The 22,079-nt window shown below is 33.8% G+C and overlaps 1 protein-coding gene across 1 annotated transcript; it reads right to left on the bottom strand.

Annotated features, from left to right (window-relative positions):
* Nucleotides 1-1,262: 1,262 nt before the first annotated feature.
* LOC142624745 (CDPK-related kinase 5) lies at nt 1,263-9,018 on the bottom strand. The gene is made up of 11 exons (XM_075798480.1): nt 7,905-9,018; nt 6,680-6,810; nt 6,447-6,488; nt 6,151-6,259; nt 4,170-4,248; nt 3,779-4,075; nt 3,585-3,697; nt 3,195-3,302; nt 3,057-3,119; nt 2,809-2,976; nt 1,263-1,852 (listed from the first exon to the last, which is right to left on the bottom strand). The coding sequence occupies exons 1-11, from the start codon at nt 8,487-8,489 to the stop codon at nt 1,712-1,714; spliced, it is 1,836 nt and encodes a 611-aa protein (XP_075654595.1). The 5' UTR covers nt 8,490-9,018; the 3' UTR covers nt 1,263-1,711.
* Between the last annotated feature and the right edge of the window lie 13,061 nt (nt 9,019-22,079).

The following is a 22,079-nucleotide window of genomic DNA, read 5'->3' on the forward strand; positions in this document are numbered from 1 at the left end:
CTTGGCAGTAACTGTCGTGACAGTTATTTCTGTGCATATAGCCTAGGTTGTTGAGGCCGTCAAGGGCAGAGAGTATATTTGCCTTAGAGAATTTCGTGTGTATTCTCCAGACTTTCTTTGTACTTGAATATTGAGTAATAAAGGTTGGGGTTGGTGTCCTGTAAATACTGTGTACGTTGTGTGTGTATGAATTCCCATAATAATTCTGTTCTGAGTGTTCCTGCAGTATGTGTGAGTGGTGTATTGGCTAAGACTAAGGGAGGAACTTAGTGCCATCACAGGCAGAAAATTTAAAAGAAAAATTGACCCTGTGACACACGAGGAGGACCAACCTTCTTCTAGGTTTAGATGGATTCATAATCTTGGATTATGAGTCTCAAATTTTAGAAATGATCCTCATCTCAAGTGGAGAAGGGGCGACCTCTTCTCAGACTTGGAAGGTTTCTTGTTTTGAACTTGTGTGATGTCATCATCTCAAACAACGAAGATTACATGTCTCAAATCTTTAGGAATGTCTCAAATCTTTAGGAATGTTCTCATCTGAGATGAAGGATTTTCGCATTACGAACTTGTGAGGTGCTCCTGAATAGAGAAGGTTTTGTGTCTCGAGATGCAATTTTTATATCTTGTACGCGGCATATATGCCGGGTGTGAGACACAGGGGCGGGCCCGACAGTGTGTGGGGCCCGCCCCTGTGTGAGACACCCGGCATATATGCCGGGTGCAGGATATACCGCCTCCTCGAGATGGTGTGATATCCTTATCTCGAATAACAAAGGCATGAAAGGTCGATATGGAAATTTAATCGAGATGATGTGAGAGTGATACAGAAAAATCACAACTTTCCCCTTTAGTAATTTATGAAAATTTTGTATTTGTATTTGTACCACTATTTTTAAAAGAAACGGCTCGTATCATTGTATTTATCAAGGGGAATAATGCTGTCAAGAGCTTTCTCGCAAATATTTCACTTTTTAAGAATAAGATCGGGAAAAATTCATTGAATGGGCTCAAAACTCAGGCGCTACGATAGAGAATTATTGTAACATCTGATCAATTATAAATTAGTTCAATGAACTTCCACCTTCAAAAAAATTTCCCAGGTGTCAGAACCAGAATCAAACTGAAGCGGAAAATCAATGCTCCGGAGAGTCCTGTCCAAGCCAAATGCTCACAGAAGCTCTCAACAGGGAAACAAAGGATTCAATTAGGTGACCATATCATACAATACGAGTGCATATCCTCAAGTAGGTTTGGAGAGATTGAGTGAAAATGAGCAGTAACTTTTGATTAGAAAGAATGAAACACAGTATGATCTAACACAACTCTGGACCTGTCAGACCAGTCCAATATGTCAGAAGATCAAGTATAATTGTCAAACAAGTAACAAACAAATGAGAAATACTCTCACCTGCAACTAAACACACTTAACTACAGCTTTACATAAGAAATACAAAATGCATGTGCTTCATTGCTTTAAGGAGCACAAGGGTCAACTCCAATCCTGAGTGCATGCACTATGCAAGCATGGTCTGTCGAGATAAAAATAGTCCCAAACGCACTGGGCACTGACCATAATTGCAATGGCAACTATCCCTGAATATTAAAGGTCTGGAGAGTGCCTTAATCATCTGTTACCAGATCATTTTCTGGTCAAGTCAGTATGCAACAATCAATGCTTCTTGGATATCCAGCTTGGCCTTCAACAATTTTATTGAGCTTTTGTAAGTGTGCGGCTAGATACACCATGCAACAATTTAACAAACCCAAGGAAGCTCAGCTTTCCGTCAGTATGCCTAATCCAATCATGAAGAACAGCATGAACAGGAACAGAAGGACCGAGGCCTAGTTCCTGAAAAAGTGAGCATGAAATTCATTGATCAATCTGTATTATGAAAGTTGAGAAATTGAAATCACGCTTTGCTGTTTTGCAGCCAAGTTCAACAACTAAACTGTAAGAGTGAATATAGAAGAGTGGTCTTTTGGATCTTTCAGTTTTTTATGAATAAACAAGAAGAATATTTATGGGTTTACATATCAACCTAACATAAAGGGCAGATAGAAAACTGATTGAACTGAATAAGCATAAAATATCTCATTCACATCAAAGCAATCTGAGATACCATGTTATCTCAGGCAATCAGATTAATTTAATTTTAAAAAGTTAGTTATCATATTCAAAGATGACTGCTAAAATATTTTGAGGTATTAATCCAAACCTGGTCTCATATGTATAATCCGTCAACAATTAAATTACAAACCAAAAGAGTTTAGGCAACTTATGCTTTGTAATTCAGCAAATTACTAGGCTACCAAGTTATTTTTCACTTTTAAGCTGGGACTCTAAACAATGTTGCCATTAGTATATTTAGAAAGTTAAAATTATACTACAGCTTGAGAGAGAGAAAATGTGGCAAGTGGATAGCAGGATCAAAATCAGGAGCAATAAATAATGCCAAAGGCAAGATACAGAGACTAGTTGGGACCAAGCACTCACTGCCACAATCAATGATCATTTGTTGCCTTTAATACACAAATATGCAAAGTTCAGATTCAGTTGCATGCAATCACTCTGACCAACTTTCCAAATTGCAGAATTATTCCCATAACAGACAAAAGAAATTTGATTTATGAAAAAATTGAAAAGTCACTACCTAATTATCTACTTTCTGCTTATAACAAATGAATATCCAACTAAACCCACTCAAAATGCATCTTTTTTGTTGTTGTTGGTGTGTGTGTAATTTATTCAAAATATTAATATAAGTAGATTCAATATGGGCATGCATTTTGTAAAACCAAACCTACCGAAGCCAATTCGTCAATGACAATAGCTCTGTTTCCATCCTTCTCAAAAAGTTCAAAGGCACCTCGAGCATGTTGTTCCCACCGATCAAGAGCCTCAAGCTGATGCACACTTAGTGCAGCAGCACAAAACTCCTCAAAGTTCATCCTTCTGTATTGCAATGCATTAAACTGCAAACAAAAAGAGGCAGTGAATTTTTTAAGATGGGGAAAAAACACACCAAATCGATTACAGTTGTCAAGGCACATACTGAAGCAAGAAAATCAGGGATGCGCGACTCCTTCATAGCATCTGTTGCATGTTTCATCAAGGCCTGACAAGAGCATGACAGTTAGAGCATAACTAACATATCAAGTTTAAAAGGAAAAACATATGGAAAGAAACCAACCACTTTTATACTCTCTAAGCTTATTGTGCCGTTCTTGTTTGGTTCCAAAAGTGCAAATTGCTCCTTTAAATAAAATAGCTCATCTACAGTCAACGTTTTGGATAGAGCCTGCCACAACAATGAAAAAAAAAAGCTGTTGGACACTTGCAAATTTTATTTTCCACATGCAGATAAATAATATAGCAGACTAGACTTGAATGATTAAGTCATGAACAGCTAATGCTACTAATTGCATGAACCAAATGTCAACAAACAAGGACATGATAGAATTCAAGCAAATATGAAGAGAACTTTCATAATGATTTCAAAAGAGATCTATTACTTCAGACTCACATAGACAATAACAGAGAAAATATAAATAAATTATCTCCATTTACATCAAATACACACCTGTAATGCAGCTTTTCGTAGAAATGATGACCGCATGTAAGTCTTCATGAGTTTGAATATTAGTAAATCCAGAGGCACTTTTACATCATTACAGTTTTTAATCCAAGGATGACCTGCAAGAGAAATGTCTCAGACACACTATAGGAATGTAAAAGGAAAAACTAAAAATTTTTGACACTGGATGAGGCACTCACATAAAGCTTGAGCAGCAGTCATTCTCTTCCGTGGGTCTTTATTCAATAGGCGCTTCACAAAATCTTTGGCTTCAGCAGACAAAGAAGGCCAAGGTGGTTCATCAAAACTTGGGTCAGCTTTTAACACAGTCCGAAAGATCCCAGACTCAGTTCTGGACCAAAATGGACGGCTACCACACAATAGAATATAAGCAATTACGCCTATACTCCAAACGTCTGCCTCTGTACTGTAAGATCTATGTAGAACTTCTGGAGCTACATAGTAGGCACTTCCAACTATGTCATTAAGCTTTTGATCTGCAAAGAAATTGAAACATTTGAAACCATTATCCCATTCAAGGAGCTATAACCAACAAATTGTGCAGCTTAGTTGAAAGCAATGAGGACGAACCTGGTTTAACAAAATCTGACAGGCCAAAATCTATGGCCTTCAATTGTGAGTTTTCATCCTTTGACTTAAACAGGAAATTCTGATGAAGCAATTAACTACACTTAGATGAGTGTGAATAAATGAAAGAGAATGCAAACTGCAACAAACACATGCAGCAAGAAAATATAAAACCTTCTTTTACAAACATTGCTGAAAAAGTGATTTAGGGTAAACCTTTTTTACCTCAGGTAAGTTAGTCTTTGCTTACTGAGCTTCCATAATTTTTACAATTTTTTTTATTGGAAAACAACACAAAGACCAAATGGGCCTTGAAGCCATGATCTCATCATCTAGAACATAGAGTGGAAAGAGATGCCAGTTCAGCTAGAGCTCATAATTTTTAGGGTCAATTAGCATTTTGGTCATTAATGTCTGCCCAATGTGTCAAAATGGTGCCTACCATTTCTAATGTGTTAGTTTAATCCCTAACCTTTTGGTATTTTGTCAACATAGTCCCTACCGTTAAGTGGTGAATAGAAAATGCAGACGTGGCTAACAATGATAACAAAAAATTATTTTTATGCCACCTGACTGCCACATGGAATGAAGTCATAAAAAAAAAAAAATTACTCATAACAAATTGCGATTGAGATCCCTAACTTTCAAAAAAGAAACCGACACAATAGAAACCTATCATTCACAATTTGGCTCCCATGCTCTCAAAAGAATCTATGCTCCGTGGAGTACATAATTATTGCTAGAGAACAAAATAATTATTAAAAAAAAAATTTATAAAGAAAATTACAATAAACCCATGTTGCTGTAAAACCAATACGTAGTGAGTGATAGGTAAAGCATCCAATCCCTCCTATGAGAATTCTAGAAATTTCCAAACATGTTTCAAATCTCCACCATATTTCTCTCTCTGAAACTCGAAATGACCCCAGAGTGCATTCCTTATACTGGACCTTGATTAAATTTGACACCATTTAAAGAATCAAGACGATTATGATTAAATCCTCTCAATTTACATACACCAACACCAAGGCCACCATTCACACCAACACCAACACATCCTCTATTTTCCAATGCCCTTTAACGTACAGCACACCGTTGCCACCTCAGTACCCCACTCTCTACATGGCTTCACCCCTCCCTTTGTTGTCTATGCCGCTGTTGCTACTTCCTCCCTCAGTACCACTAGGTCCCATCTACATGGGTTTTGGTTAATTGGTTTAGTTTTGGTTTTCCTGTGTCTCTAAGTCTGATTTATTTATTTATTTATTTTAATTTGGGCCATGTGGCAGTCCATGTTGAAGCCTAGGTGGCATAAAAATATTTTTTTATTATCACCGTTAGCCACATCACCATTTTCCATCCACCACTTAATGGTAGAGACTATTTTGACACAATACCAAAAGTTTAGGGGCTAAAGCAATACATTTGAAACATTAGAGACCATATTGACACATAGGGAACACATTAGACACCAAAATGATAACTAACCCAAATTTATACAATTTGAAAATGATGTTTCAAAGAAAGATGGACATGGGATATAGACATAAGGATTTACAAGGAAACACTTGCATGAAAGCAGTCGTCCCTATCTAAAACATTTATATGATGGTAAATTGCACAGATGACATATGAAAGGGTGTTTCAAATTTCTTAACAGAATTCATGTTCTATTCTATTTAATAAAATACTGACACACAATTGAGGGAAAAGATGTACATCTGGTGCAGTCTTGAAAATAAGACAAATCATGTAAAAGTCTTCCTAAAAGGGTTAGACAAAAAACATAGTTGTTAAGTAGAGTGACCCAACCAGATGCTCAATTCTATGCTATATTGGTTCAAACAGACAGCTTGGTCCTTTTGTGATGCTCGTCGAATTTTTTTTGAAGGTTTAGTACAAAGGACATTCCAATTACTAGGTGCACTACAGAAGAAATCAATCTAATTCTATAGAGGTTATGAATTATGAGAATATACTCTACCTCAGGTTTAAGGTCACGGTGCACCACACCCTGGAGATGGCAAAATGCAACAACATTTAATATCTGTATCATGACAACCTTAGCATCATCTTCCGTGTACTTCCCACCCCTGAAGAAGAGAAAGATCATATATGTATAAGCTATGAGTTGCTGATCAATTTTCTCTTTAACAAATTTCATATATATATATATACACACACACACACACACACACATATATATATCCTTCTTTGCCCGTCAACTTTAATAGGCTTAAAGAGTTTTGCATTGGATCTTGCAATTTAAAAATGAAATACCTTGATAGTATTCTATCTAAGAGCTCCCCTCCTTCGCATAACCTGCAAGATGCAGGACAATTTACCAGTGCTCGTTAAATTAAAATTCCATACAAGAAAATAATGATGAGTACTCTTGCTAATAGCTAGTCCCCAACAAAAGAGAAAGATGAACTCAAAAGATATTTCCAAGTAGTTATAAAAATATTAACAGAAGTATCTAATTCAAAGCAAAGGTTGCAGTCAGAGCTTACTCCATTACTATATACACGTTATCATGGTCTTCATATGCATCATAGAACTGTATTAGATTGTTATGCCCGGTCAATGCTCTCAACATTTTAACCTCCCTTCTCACGTCCTCAATGGCAATGGCAGTTGTCATCTAACAAAAACAGTAAAATAACAATAAGCAAAAAAACAGTAGCAAAATCCACAAGATGGCACCTCAGGGTGTTACACCTAAGATAAAACTTGCTCCATTTTTACAAAGATAGAAATAGCAAGATTTAATGTAATAGAACTATAAAAGTAATGCTGGAACAACTAACAACACACAACAAATTTGTCAAAACAATAAAATAAAAGAAGATGCATCACTGACTAAAAGCTGGTTTAACACTAAGTGTTAAAAACAAAAACTAAGTTAAAAAAAAAAAAAAAAAAGAGTAGAACAAATGATAACTTGTCTTATATAGCATTAGGATGACAGACACCACGCAATGTTTATCTCCAACATTGAAAAGCTGTACTAGTGAAACCTTGTCGCATAAGTTATTAACTTTTCACATCTATTTCCATAACATTCGATGAGGCTCCATAAATTAATTCCACAAGGCTTTTATTCATGCCATTCTCCCAATACAGGTAACTTCTTTTCGAATATCTCAAAAATTTCTTGATATTTACACAAGTTAAAGAAACAGGAGATTCTTCCGGAATTTACTTTACTACCTATTTGTAAATATAAAAAACTTCTAACTTAAAACCAGTCCATCATATAATTAACTTCCTTAAAACCAAACATTAGTCATAGAACAATAAAAAATAAATAAATCAACTGTAAGAGTAAACCCTTTTCAAATCGATTCCTTCCAAAGCCTAATATTTGGTAGCCAATCCAAGCAATTAGGTAACCATCTAATCTCACTTCACTGTAGGACCACTGGCAAAAGTTAGTTTTATTTAAAGAAAATGTCAACTCCAATCATATCACAATCCCCTTTCAGGGATCAAAGACCTCTACATCTACATTTCTTCTAGTAAACCAAATCGATCTTTATATCACGGCGAATATAAAATGAATTACAATTTACAACTCAATAATCATAATTATACTAATGATAATGATAATAATCTGCCTATAGATCCAGTTTCTTCACGTGTCAAAAGCCACTAAGATTCATACAAAGTGTAACAAAGCACATTATGGAAATTGAACTATTAAAGCACAATTAGGCAAGAAATTGAAGGAAGAACCTTGGCTTTGGGAATGACTTTTACGGCGACCTGTTGGCCTTTGAGTTCGCCTTTCTTGAACTTAGCAGAACAAGTGTACCCGAAATGCCCTCGGCCGACCTCGTCTCCGAGCTCGTACTTGTTCCCGAAGTGCTTGGAGAACCCGAAGCTCTTGTCCAGCCCGGACACGCGCTCCGACTCGCTCCCTTCCGGTATGGAGGCCTCGTTCGGCTTCACCGAGCCATGCCGCCTAGCCAGCACAGATCGTATGTGCTTCGCCGGAGACGGCGGAGGAAACGGTCTCTTGAAGAACCGGTTCGGCGTCGACTTCCTGCTCGGAGATCTCGCCGGAGACTTCTTCGAAAACAGGGAATGCGCCGGACTCGGACTGTAGAACGGGAACAACGGAGACTTCTTGCCGTTCTGCCCTTCGCTAGCGCTTCGGTTTTCGTCGCCATTGTCTGAGCTCGGAATCTGCGGCGGTTGTTTGGTTTCCGCGACAGAGTTATCCTTATCCGGAATAGAATTACCTTTAGCGAGCTGAAGATCATGTCGTGGAGATGATAAGCCAGGATTTGTAGAGGGCTTGGAGCTACAGAGACCCATCTCTCTCTGATAACACAACCTTCACCAAACAGAGAACTCAAAATATTTCAATTTCTAGTGGTGAAGTGGTAATTCCCGTGCTCATAGTTATAATTAGATAAGCCCTGATTTGAAAATTGAAATTCCCTTTTAGAGTGGAAGAATTTTTTTTTATTTTTTTATTTTTTAAATGAGTGTTTGTATTATAAGAAACAAAGGCTAGTTTTGGAGTGATTATTTAACAATGGTGTGGTGGTGGAAGACAAAAAGAGAGGGATCCATATAAGAGAAAGGGATAAAAAGGAAACGACGATTGCTTTTATTTTATTTTTTTTTCTTTGTTTATTCAATAAGTAAACTATTAATTAAATAATTAAATGTTTGAATTCGTGGAATAGTGATTGACAATGATGATTAATTAGAGTGATGATACACATGCATTGATAGTAGTAAAATTTGTTAGGTGTTAATGGATGGGAGCTAGGGGTACAAGGTACTTGGAGTTGTTGCTGGTGTTGGGTGTTGTGGTTGTGTCGTGGGGACTGGGTGAATGTACGTACGTACTAGTGGTCCAGAATTATTATGGGTATGGTATAAAGCTGAATCAAGTCCACGTGGCGTGCATTGGAGTTGGTTTGTGTGTTGAGTGTATTAACCGAATGAGTTAATAGTATTATTAGGTGTGGTTTTGTGGGTAACGTTGTTGTGCTCTTAAATTAGAGTTAATAACAACTTATTGCCTAAAATATATTGCGAAAAGTACCAAAATATTGAAAGGGCGTTTTCATTTCGTTAACTTTGTCAGGGTAGGAGAGAGAAAGGTGCTAGCAACGCGTCTCTGACTCTCCAAATTTCAAACTCAACGCCGTCTATTCTGCCTGGCTTGCTTCCTGAACAAGCTATCTTGGCATGTCCATGTCGCAGTTTCCTCATTTAGGTCTTTAAAAAAAATGAAAATACATAAAATAATATAAATTCAGGTGATCATGGTCATAATCTTAAATTACAATATTTGAAGTGGGACAAATACAAATAAAGCAGAAACGGTTGGCCATTTTTGTGCTGTGATATTCGGTTGTTCTCTAGTCAATTTCTTTCTGTGTATTTTTCACATGTTTGTAATTCATTTAACTATATATGACTTATTTTTTAGTCACTTTCGGTGAAAGTCTAGAAGGCATCTTAAGAGCAATCACGTCAGTTTATACAAAATTCTTTGTTTATTTAGTATAAGAATCTATTTTTTCTATTTTGCATACTCACTTTTTGAAAAATCTTATTTTAGATTATCTATTTTTATCAATTTTTTTTTAATTATTTTACTTTTTCACACACAATCAACACCATCCACTATCTTCTTTCATGCTTGAGATATGTTAAGAAAAAATAAACAACTAAATGCAAAAAGAATAGTGTTAGTGTAAATTTATACGATCACTGTAGCAAACTTATAAATTTACACAATTATATATAGATTGATGTGTGTCATTTTTAGACAAAACTAAGTAAATTCTACACATTTTTTCTATTATACACAAACTAATGTGAATACTTTAATAATATCTCGGTTTAGTTGGAGGAAAAATGCTTTAACTTGATGTAATCTCTTGAATTACCTTAATGAAAATGTTTGGCTCCAAACGTATTTGGAGTCTTGGTTCTAACCACTAATAGGAAGATGGTATATGTTCTGTCGTCAAGTGCATTACATATGACTCACTCGGCTAGTTAAGACCTATCTTTTGAAACAACTATAAATAGAGGACACCTATCTCATTTTTAGAGGAACTTTTCAGGACGCTAAAATTCTGCCTTAAGAACACCTGAAGAGCATTCAATGAAATTCATTTGAATCTTTATTCAAAAACATGAAGTTCTATTAGAATCAAGTTCAAAAGCCTCCATAAACTTCAAAATGTCTAAATCATTGAAGTTCAACGGATCAAGCCTCTAAAGCCTCAAAAAATTTCAACCCAAAATCCTTCAAATTCGGAAAAACTTCAAAGAACTTGAATAACAACAAATCTCTAAGAAACTCAAAGCCAGAGATTTCGTTGTGAAGGCTGTTCGATCCATCTCAAAAACAGAGAATTGTATTCATTATTTGATTGATACAAAATTATATTTGTAAAGAACTTTCAATTGTTTGATTTTCAAACTTGAGAAATTTTGTGTTTACAGTCATATTCCTATTGATAATTAAAGCCCAATGTTCTACTTAAACATACTTGGAATCAAACTTTATCAATTTTTATTATATAATATATACTAGCAATAACAACTTATCAGTACACTTGGTAAAAGAAAACTTACGAATTTTTTTTGGGTAAACAGTTATATTGTTATTTGTTATATTATTCATATTTTCTTCTCTTATTTTATTTATATCTTTGATTTTAATTCATTTTTAAAATTATTTACACTGCTGAGCCCTAAACAAAGATGGTTCGTAGAGTAGCTCATGAATTTGGGGGCAAATACCACCGCAAGGTGTGGCTCGATGTTTGAATCATAGGAATTCTCACGTTGCTTCACTTGACTCAAACTTCTGATAGTACACAATTGGTATTTATTTATTGTTGTCACATAGCATAAGGTTGATGAATCTACATAAAAAATTTCATTCAGCAAAAAAAAAAAAAAAAAAACCCTCAGGTGCAAATGTGCAATTATTGATTTGAAGGGAGGGTCCAAAATTTTTGTATCACTCCTAAGGAGGGTAACCTTACCTTTTCTTTTTCTTTTCTTTTTTTGGGGGGGGGGGGGGGGGGGGGGAGAGATCACAGTGACGTACATTGCTTCTAGCCATTATATTAGTATCTTAATTCTTAACTCGATCACTTAAGATCCAAGTAAACATTTGTGTTTTTTGTGATTCTTATACAGTTCTTCTCTATTTTCAATCTGAAGCGATCTCACTATTTAAAGGGAATCAAATCCCAACGATTCTAGGTACAGCTAATGCGAGAAGGAAAAATTAAATAAAATCGAATGATCACCATCCCTGCGCCTCATCTCAGCTACAAGTGTATGCATGCATGGGTGGTCCTTCAACTTGAATGTACTTCATGATATATTTATATTTATATCATCTTAATATTTAGAAATAAAAGAAGGAAAGCAAATGTTTATAATAATATAAGTATGGTATGAGGAATATTAATATACCACCAAAATGTAAATTAACATGCAGCGAGATCGATGACTTGACAATTTAGAAACCCGTCTTCAATTTTGTTTCAAATATTATGAAAGAGAAACGTTACTTGTATTCTTATTTCTTAGTCAATACGAAATCACTGAGCCATAGATTTGAATCATTGCAATCCACCAATGACCAGCAAAAATTAAAATAAACATAGATCAGTGGTCAACGTACAATTTGGCCGGACGGTAAAGATATAAAAGTTAAAAAAAGTCAAACAACATATACATCACATTTTTAATTTAACATGTTAATAATATATGTATTCACGAAAGATATAGGAGTATTATTTTCTTAGCTGAATGATAATTACGATTTTTTAATGAAAATTATAAGTTTAAAAAACATGTAAGCATTGTTGTAAAGAAGCCAATCTGACCCGGCTATTAAAAGTCCATGATTGTTTATTTAATTATATTTCAGGTATGAGCCTAGTAAATTAATTATAAGTTTAAGTTTAGTTTATCTTTTTATTGAACAGATTCAAACTTATTCACGAACTATTTGAGTTATTAATTATATTAGATAGAATGGTTTTTGTTTATTAATTAAACTATAGAAATTAGATCTACTAATCTAGGATTGTTAATAATATATATAATTTGACTATTTATGTTCTCAATAAATTTTAAATAAATAATTTGAAATCCTATGGATTTATTTGTAAATTTATATAGAGTCATGTTAATGTATGTCTTTAGGGTAATTGTTAATACTAAAAAAGTTTTGACATAAATTTTATTGGAAATATAAAAAATTGTTAAAAAAATTAATTACTTTATCATTTTCCCATAAAATATTTATAAAAATAGTTTCTAAACTAATCAATTCTTTTAGGGCATCCGTTAACATTTTCCTTACATATAATTTAAGGAAAAATTGTACTTTACTACCCTAAACTATACCCCTATTTACACTTTGCATCCTAAATTTTTCGAATGAAGGTTTTGCACCCTAAATTATGATCTTTGTTATACTTTGCACCCCGATATCAAGTTTATTATTAACTTGGATGGAAAAATATGACATCAAGTAAAAAATCCTAATTTTTGCCCATCTTTTCAATTCTTTAAATAATAAAAGATAAACTACGTTTTACCACTCAAAACTGTACCCTTATTACACTTTGTATCCTAAACTTTAAATTTCCATTCAAGTTAATAGAAAACTTAATGTCGGGATGCAAAGGGTAACATGGGTCATAGTTTAGGATACAAAATGTGTATTCGAAAAGTTTATAGTGCAAAATGTAATATGAGGTATAGTTTAGATTAGTAAAATGTAATTTTTCCATAATTTAATCTCAAATCTATATAAGTGTATTTTTATATACCTATATAATAATATGTATACTTAAATCAAACCTCTTTTCTTTTTCTTTTTTTTGATAATCACTTAAATCAAACCTCATACTCATGAGATTGTTCACTAGTACATATCATATTTGAACTTGTTCAAAACTAAAATTTAAGTTTGACCTTTGTTTATTTGCTAAATAAACAAATTTGAAATGTTTTTTCGAGACTAGTCCAAGGGTTATCCATAAACAGTTTCGTTTATTTGCCTTACATGTAAGTGGCCACTTACATGGAGAAATATTTTTTCCCTCCCTTTTGCTTACAACAAGTTGGGGAGGATAATTTGAACGCAAAATTATTTTCATGGAAAAGATTAATAAATGATATCATTAAATTACGTACAAAACTCTTTTAACTTAGTAGAAATAGAATTTATGGACACAATCTATAAATTGGAAGGAAGTATTTATAAAGTATTCAAACATAAAAGAAAGAAAGAAATAAGAAGCAAGAAATCCATGTGATATGTGACCTTTCTAACTTTCTTGTTTTCTTCTTGACCGCTATCGGTTTAGACCTCGTAAACTGGCAAAGGCTAAACAGTGCTAGGATTTTGGTTCACAAATCCTTATAGATTCCATAAGCTGTTATTTTTTCGATGAAAAAGGAAAATTTATTTAACTAGCTCGAATTAGAAAGCATATATGATATAACAGTAATTAAAAACATTAAGTAAACATCGGTCTCCAGCTTTCAAACTCAAGCCATAGGCTGTGTTAATGGTTATGTACTTATGTGAAGTACTATAGATATTCATCCCAGGGATGGAACCAGGATTCAAACTTAGGGGGAGCTAAAGTTTTTTGTTCAAGAATTTTAGAAAGTTGGAATATTAATACTAGAGGTTGACAACTATGCATTATTAGCATTAATTTTTTTTAAAAAAATCAATAAGAAATATTTATAATTAGGAGTTCTGTAAGTCAATTGACACGTCTTGATATTTTCAAGGTCTGAGATTAGACCAATTCTTTATTCTGTCCACATTATAATTTTTTAAAAAAAATCTAATTATTCTTTTCACATAATTCTATTCCTAATAATTGCATAATGCTATATATAAAAGATTCTAAAAAAAAAAAAATACAAAAACTATAGTTAAAAGTTCAAATTCATGTCTAGTATTACATTAATAAAACAACTAAAATAATGGTTAATCAACATCATGCACTAATACTCAGCGAAAAAAAGGGTGAGACAATTATTGGTGTCTTGGTTAAAGAATTTTTTATTTATAATTACTTAGGTAAGGTTGAGGTAGCATAAAGATGTGAGATCTTTTCCATAAAAGATTTTCCATTTTGAAAAAGTAGTAAAAAAATAAAAGAAAAAAATATATGTTAAACAATCACATGATAATGAACGGTAACTTCGAGTCTTTAACTAAATAATAAAACTTTTCCCATTACTACATTAATTTAGCTAAGGCGCAAATTTTATTACCAATAGACTAATCACACACATGTTCTAGTGGCAATTTAGGTAAGGTACAAAACAGTAAATTGTTGTTTCACATGTGTATTACATTTATGCATGCATGCTAAGTGTGTCCCAAAGTTAACAAAACATTAAAAATTAATAAAATTTTATCATTCAAAGAAAATATAAATTTTCCACGGGTTGTGTTAAAGAGTAGTAGCTCTTTAAAAAAATAAAATTTTTTTCCTGAGTTGAGTTAAAGATACCAACTGATCCAAGTTACTGGTGACACTAATTGGTGTGTGGATGGAGTAATTAGTAGCGTAAAAGTTGTCTTTGTGACTATGGGATGAAGTCATTTGAGAGGAACAAAGTGCTCTCAAATCAAAGGTAAAAATTGGATAAAAATTATTGGGTTTTTGTGATTTGTTTTGCTAGGATTTATAATTGATTTGTTATAAATTTTTTTTTTACTTAGACCGTGTCCAAAGGTTTTTTTAATTATTTGAATATGTGAATTGTTTTGTAGATGTAAGATTGCAATTTGTACCTAGGCCCAACAAGAAGGAGGGTATAGGCCCAAAAAGCCCAATACAATAAATTTATAGAGTGTGGGTCAGAACTCTTGTTTCTAATGAGTTTAAACGGTAACAACAATGACCCAAGACTACAAACAACAAGGATGAACGAGTTTAAATGATGAAACTTATCCTCAGACTCAAGCTGAGGACCAGATGCTTATATTTCTCCTCACTTAAAGATTAATTACAAATATTTAGTTTACAGTGTTTTTTTTCCTATCTCTTGACCCCCTCTATCCTTGAGACCTCTTTCCTTCTAATTCTCCCACTAGCCTCTCATTTTTGCTTTCCACGTGTAGGTCCAGATTGCTAACGTTGATATTTGTCCCATCAACCTCTTCTGGAAGTTTTTGGGTAATAGTTGTAAGGCTGAAATTCGCTGTTCAAATATCACTTCCTCATTAATGTGGCCAGAGACTTAGGTACAGAGCCTTTAATGTGGTGGTAACAGCTTTCTCTTAAGATATTTCCCAACTGTTCTTGCTCTCCGTGCCCCCATGAAACATATCTTCATCTTCAAAACCTCCTATGGGATCATTTTAGTCAACATGATATACCATCTGACCTCCATCTCGACTGGCCGAGGAGATATCCCTCCTCGGATCGCTTCCATTAGCCTCTTCTACCACAATTTACCATTGGGTCTCCAAATTTAACATCCTTATCGTTACCAATCTGTCCTCGGACAAGTAATGATCCTCGAACAAAGCCCATGGACCGAAAGCACTTTTTGAGCCTTTTGGCCCCACAGTAGATTTTCCTTATTGTCCAGATTTGTAAATTGTCTAAATGTTTAGCTAAATGTTTTTCTTAATATTCTTGGGACAACCAGACAAGGGATGATTTGATAATTTTTTTCATTTTTGGTTTCATAGGTTAGCTTGTAAATTGTTTGGAAGAGGGCAGCCAAGTATATTAATTTTAGAGTCAAAAATAAATTTTTATACTAATATATATACTAGGGAATTTTTTTTTCGAGGGGGGAGGGGGGCATGGCCCCCCTCAGCCCTTAGGTAGTTCAGTCCCTGTTCATCCCCAGATCATAAGGCTGCAGCAAGTTATGTTTTCAAGCATTAGGGGTTTGTGCATGTTGATAGCGCAAGTTTTATTTTCAACCATTAGCTATAGCCTATAGGTGTTTGTGCATAGTTCAAATTCATTTTCACAATCTTTTTAGAATAGTTTGTCTGTTTGTGATGCTCTTGCAACAGTGTTGAGGTTTCGTTTACTTTTACTTTTTCTTTTGTAAGGCTAGGCCAAAGTACTAGAACAATATGAACTCATTCATGACGCACAATGAACTATATCAAATGGAATGTTTCAAGCTGATTTGCATCATGCATGTCGCCTCATGTAGTTTTTTATTGTCAGCAAAAATTAAATAAGCTGTACAAAGTGGCAAACACATTTATTCCTAGCTCTTTCATTACCATGCATGTATTGTGCCAATTCAAGATCAAATAAAAGAAAGCAAAAAATCCTGTGGGAAACATGTTGCTGATTTGGTCCTCCCACTGAGCCCAGGACGACTATCCTTCAAAAAAATAATATATTAGTTCAAATGTTTCGCATCAAAGTGTTTGTAACATTCATTGCATATCTTGTTGCCCACTCAACAATTTTGTCCTTTACCAATTCTTCCATTGCTAGCTACTAACTATATACTAATTATATTTATATATAAAAAAAAAAGCTTGCAACAAACGGATACTTTAACTTTAAACATTGTTTCACATATAGTTTGGGACAGGAGTGATTACTTTATGTGTTCAAAGTCAAACTACCTTGAAGATAACAAGGTACTTCACATAGATCGTTGTTTCACATATATAGGGTGCTCATGTCATTAAGATTCTAATCCATTCATAAGCAACACATGCATGGTTCATGCATTTTATCTACTCTGCTAGGCCAAACCATTCAAGGCCAAACCTAACTCGGGCTCAGACAGAATAACTTAGCTAGTAAGACTTCTTTTATATATATAAACTTAATCAGCACCATGCCCATATCCTTCAGACTTCTTAATTTTTTGGTTTATCCGTGTATGTATTGTTCACATCAGTCATACAATCAAACTAATAATTCATCACTATTAATTTACTAATAAAAATTATTCTATTATCCTTAAAAATTATTGCTTAACTCCTCTAAAATTTGTTATTGCTTTAGACTCTGTTTATATGTATTATGCCTATTGTCTCTATGTTTGGACTTTGGAATTTCCGGGTTGTGCTTGGTACACAAGAAAAGCATGGGCTTTTTTTTTTTTTTTTTAATTTTTTTTTGCACCCTTACGTATTTTTATCCACTTTGAACGGTTGAATGGGACATTCATGACTTCTCAAAAAAAAAAAAGGAAAAGGAAAAGCTTTGGATATTCATGCAATGCCGTCCTTTTTTATTTTAATATTAGATGCTGACATTTTATCTTTGCCACACTTGAGCTATGGTATTGACTTATGTATTATAATGATGACAATAATGATGCACTGATGTGCTAGCTGCTCGTTAGTTTGTCATGCCCAAATCAAGGGAAAGGTCCGGTCTTGAGTAAGCCCTTGAAAAAGTTTTTCCACATTCTCTGCATCTCTCGCTCCTTTCTAAAAGGAGGAGAATAATATTCTTTTGAAATGGGCTTAAGATATATTTAATTTAATGTGAGTCTCATTCATTCATTTCTTTCTTAAATTAAATAAAATTACTTAATAAAACACAAGGAAGAAAAAGGACAAATCTCTCTTTCTCTCCCTTTTTCTTTTTGACAAAAATATAAATTACACCCTTTAATTTGGTTAATTATCATTTTTTGTCTTTTAAATTTCATCTTTGTTAGTTTCGTCTATACAGTTTTAGTTTTTTTTCCCTATCCAAAATATTTTACTTCCATTTTTAATGAACAAAAAATCTATTTAAAAAAAATGAAATTTCTTATTTCTTCAGAGAGAGAGAGAGAGAGACTTTGTGTTTGTGATTGGGTGGAAATTTTTTGAAGTTGTGGCAACGAATGGAGGTTTAGATGGAGGTTGTGGGGGTCGAAGGTGGCAAAATTGTCTTGGTTTTGGGAGTTTGATGGTAGAGTGTGGTGGGGTTATGGCTCACATTGCTTTAGATGAAGAGTCCTGTTGGTGTTTTCAGGTTGATGAGGGTTTGGGTATTGGATTTGGTTGTTAGGTGACCTTTTGAATCATAGATTTAAGAGGGTTTCAAATGGGTCTTTGTTTAGATTTTGAATGGTGGTATGTGGTGATGGGGTTGTGTCGAAGATGTTTTGGGTTTGATTTTACATGTGCAGTGAGTATATTTATTTGATTTTATTTGGTAGAGTTTGATTTTGTCAAATTCTATGTTGGCAAATGTTACGCGGGTTTGATTCTACGCTTCGGTCATAGATATGGTGTTTTATATTTTATTTATTTTTAGCTTGAAAAGATTATTGTATCCATCCGGAAAAAGAAGTAAATCTGCTTAGTATTGCGAATGAATATTTCATTGTGCATCACTCAATCCACCAAATGTACCATCTTTAAAGTCTGACGAATAACATCCATTTGACCAAAGAAACGATGGATCCATTGAACAAAAGCAATTAAGAAGTTGCATACTAATTGTCAAATAAAGGTAATGTGTTCGATTATGAACACATGCAGTATTATAAAAGAGCCATTGTGAAATCGATTTTTTCAGTGCAACTTCTCTGGGCGACTGAACATGACCAAGTTCTATATTGCTTAATTTGTTTGTTTACTATTTTTTTGGATTACCAATTCATAATGGAACATCAAGTTTGACCACCTAAAAATGATCATCAAAAACATAATCAAATTGTCTGCATGATTATATCTTCTCCAAGTCAAAAGGGACCCTTGAGCTAAAGTCAAAAAGGTCTCTTTCCGAGAAAAGTTAGAAGAAAAACTGGCGGAGCTTCAACATCAACCGCACCTACTAGATGAAAAGTTGTCCACATCTCGATAATTGCCTCTGCACCATATAAAAAATAACCAGTCCCACACATGACGCGCGTGCTTACCTTGGGTTGAGAATAAATTTGAGTGCGCCTATAGCAGCATAGCAAGTAGCACACGGTCCCTTGCCAATAATGAACATAGTTGTGAAGAACGTTTTTTATTTTTTATGATTTAATAATTGGGAGAGAAGGCGATTTGTATATAGGGTCCGTTTGGTTGGAGATGGAATATAGAGGATAAAAAGTGTGTTTGTAAATATAGAGGATAGAAAGTATGTGTTTGTATAAGCACTTGGAAGACTGTGTTTTGAGTTTAAAATGATTGTTTATAAAAAAGTTATGATGAGTTGTGGTTGTAAAACAGAGTTTTGAGTTTTAAGAAATGATCTTTCAAACTCCTAAAACACCTAACCAAACGGATTCAAAAGAAAGGAGAGAAAACTAAAAATGAGCGTGTTTGGTTAGGAGGGTAGATGGGGTGAAAATGGTGGGGCCTAATAGTTTTTTCTTTGGGCCAACCAAAATTCAATCCCCAAAATGGAGAGAAAATGGAGGGAGGTTGATGAAATTACCCAATAGCAGAATGTGCTAATTGAGTTATAAGATTCTTAACGAAAAACTTACATTTTTATAGCTCAACGAAAATGAAAAATGATTTTTTGCGTGGACCTATCATTACCCCTTTACTACTCATAACTCATTATATGAGTGAGTTGTGATACAAGTTGTGTCATTTTATGTGGCAGTAGCATTACTCACACACACACACACACACACACACACACATATATCACACATACCTTATTTCTTGGTTTCTTTTCTTTCTAAAGTGTTTTAGGACCTTATTAGCTCGTGGTTCGACTAATCATTGGGTGGATCAAGTAGGGATCATAATTTCTTAAGATGGTAAGTTGTGATTTATGCAACATTAATTTTATATGGATTTGACACTAGCACTCTTTTTAAGGTGCATCAATCACAACATGTCATTTTAGTAAGTCTTTGAATAATGTTGCAAAAAAGTTGTGTCACTAGATTTATTAAAAATGTATAGAATAAAATGAGCTAATTGAGTTATAAGACTCATGAAAAACTTACATTTTTATAGCTCAACAAAAATGAAAATTCTTTTTTGCATGGACCCACCATTACATTTTACCACTCATAATTTATCATGTGGGCGAGTTGTGGTACAAATTGTGTCATTTTATGTGACACTAGCATTACTCATATATATATACACACACACTCATTTCATGCATACCTTATTTCTTGGTTTCTTTTCTTTCTAAAATGTTTTAGGACCTTACTAGCTCGTGGTTTGACTAATCTTTGGGTGGATGAAGTAGGGATCAATACTTGTTAGGGATCACAACTTGTTAAGATGATAAGTCGTGATTTACACAACATTAATTTCACATGGATCTGCCACTATCACTTTTTTTAAGATTCATCAATCACAACATGTCATTTTAGCAAGTCTTTGAAAAACGTTGCAAAGGAGTGATGTCACTAGATTTATTAAAATTGCATAGAATAAAAGGAGCTAATTGAGTTATAAGACTCACGAAAAACTTACATTTTTTATAGCTCAACGAAAATGAAAATTCTTTTTTGCGTGGACCCACCATTACATTTTTACCACTCATAACTTGCTATGTGGTCGAGTTGTGGTATAAATTGTGTCATTTTATATGGTACTAGCATTATTCATATATATATATACACACACACACGCACTCATATCATGCATACCTCATTTCTTGGTTTCTTTTCTTTCTAGAGTGTTTTAGGACCTTACTAGCTGGTGGTTTGACTAACCTTTGGATGGATCAAGTCGGGATCACGACTTGTCAGGGATCACAACTTGTTAAGGTGACAAGTTGTGATTTACGCAACATTAATTTCACATGGATTTGCCACTAGCACTCTTTTTAAGGTTCATAAATCACAACATGTCATTCTAGCAAGTCTTTGAAAAACATTGCAAAGGAGTTGTGTCACTAGATTTATTAAAATTGCATAGAATAAAAGGAGCTAAATTGGCTTAAGTAATTATTTTTATTTTTATTTTTATTTTGTGTGTGTGTGTGTATTTGTGCACTATCTATTCATCATAGAACATCAAATTTGATCACCTAAAATGATCCTCGAAGACATAACTAAAATGTTTGCATAATTATATCTTCCCTCTAGTTTTATTTACTTATTTTTAAATTGCATATTTCAATTCTACTAGTGGCAACTGGCAAGTGATTCTAAGCAACAGTGGAAATTGGCCAAACAGTTTGAAGAAAGAAAAAAAGAAAAAGAAAAGGAATTTGCAAGCCTGGTAAGGGGAAATTTGTTTTCGCAATTGTGATTATGAAAGTTTGGGTAAAGCATCACTGTCCACTCAACTCTTTATTTGGTAAATCCCGAAAATGGTGAACAATACAAGGCTCCATAGTGTGTTGTGAAACTGATCCAAATAATTGGTGAATGCGAAACAAGGCCCTTACATCTGCAGTGTAGAGGTATTTTCTAACTCAAATTAGAAAGTAAAAGTTATTTTTAAATTTCTACTTGCTACTTTTTCAAATACATCTTCCAATATATTCTATTTTTTCTCTATCCCACTTAAATACTATTTCTTGAAAAAAAATTACTCACTCTTTTGAATACACTTTTTCATTCTTTCTCTATTTTTCATTTTTTAAGCCAAAAAAATATTTTGCTAATAAATAGTGAGTCTTCAAACAAAGAGAGTATCTGTTCATGAGCAATATATATATATATATACACACACATGCATGCATGTATTAGAGAGACTGCTAGACCTATATTTTAAGGATTTACTCTCTAAAATAAAGAGGATTTTGGGTTTGCCTTGGAGATGCTCTAAATATGATTTACTTGAGCATATACTAAAAAGAGGGGAAAGCTGCATAAGCTTACCTTAAAGACAATGCCTCCAAAAGAACTTTCAACATTGGACAAGAGGGCATCCAATATATGAAGATTCCGATTTGATGCTCGGGTTGTTTTAACCGTTTACTTTGATGCCATGTGAAGTTAAATATCTTATGAATGGACCTATCC

Source organism: Castanea sativa, chromosome 2, assembly GCF_040712315.1.
Source record: "Castanea sativa cultivar Marrone di Chiusa Pesio chromosome 2, ASM4071231v1".
Lineage (NCBI taxonomy): Eukaryota > Viridiplantae > Streptophyta > Magnoliopsida > Fagales > Fagaceae > Castanea > Castanea sativa.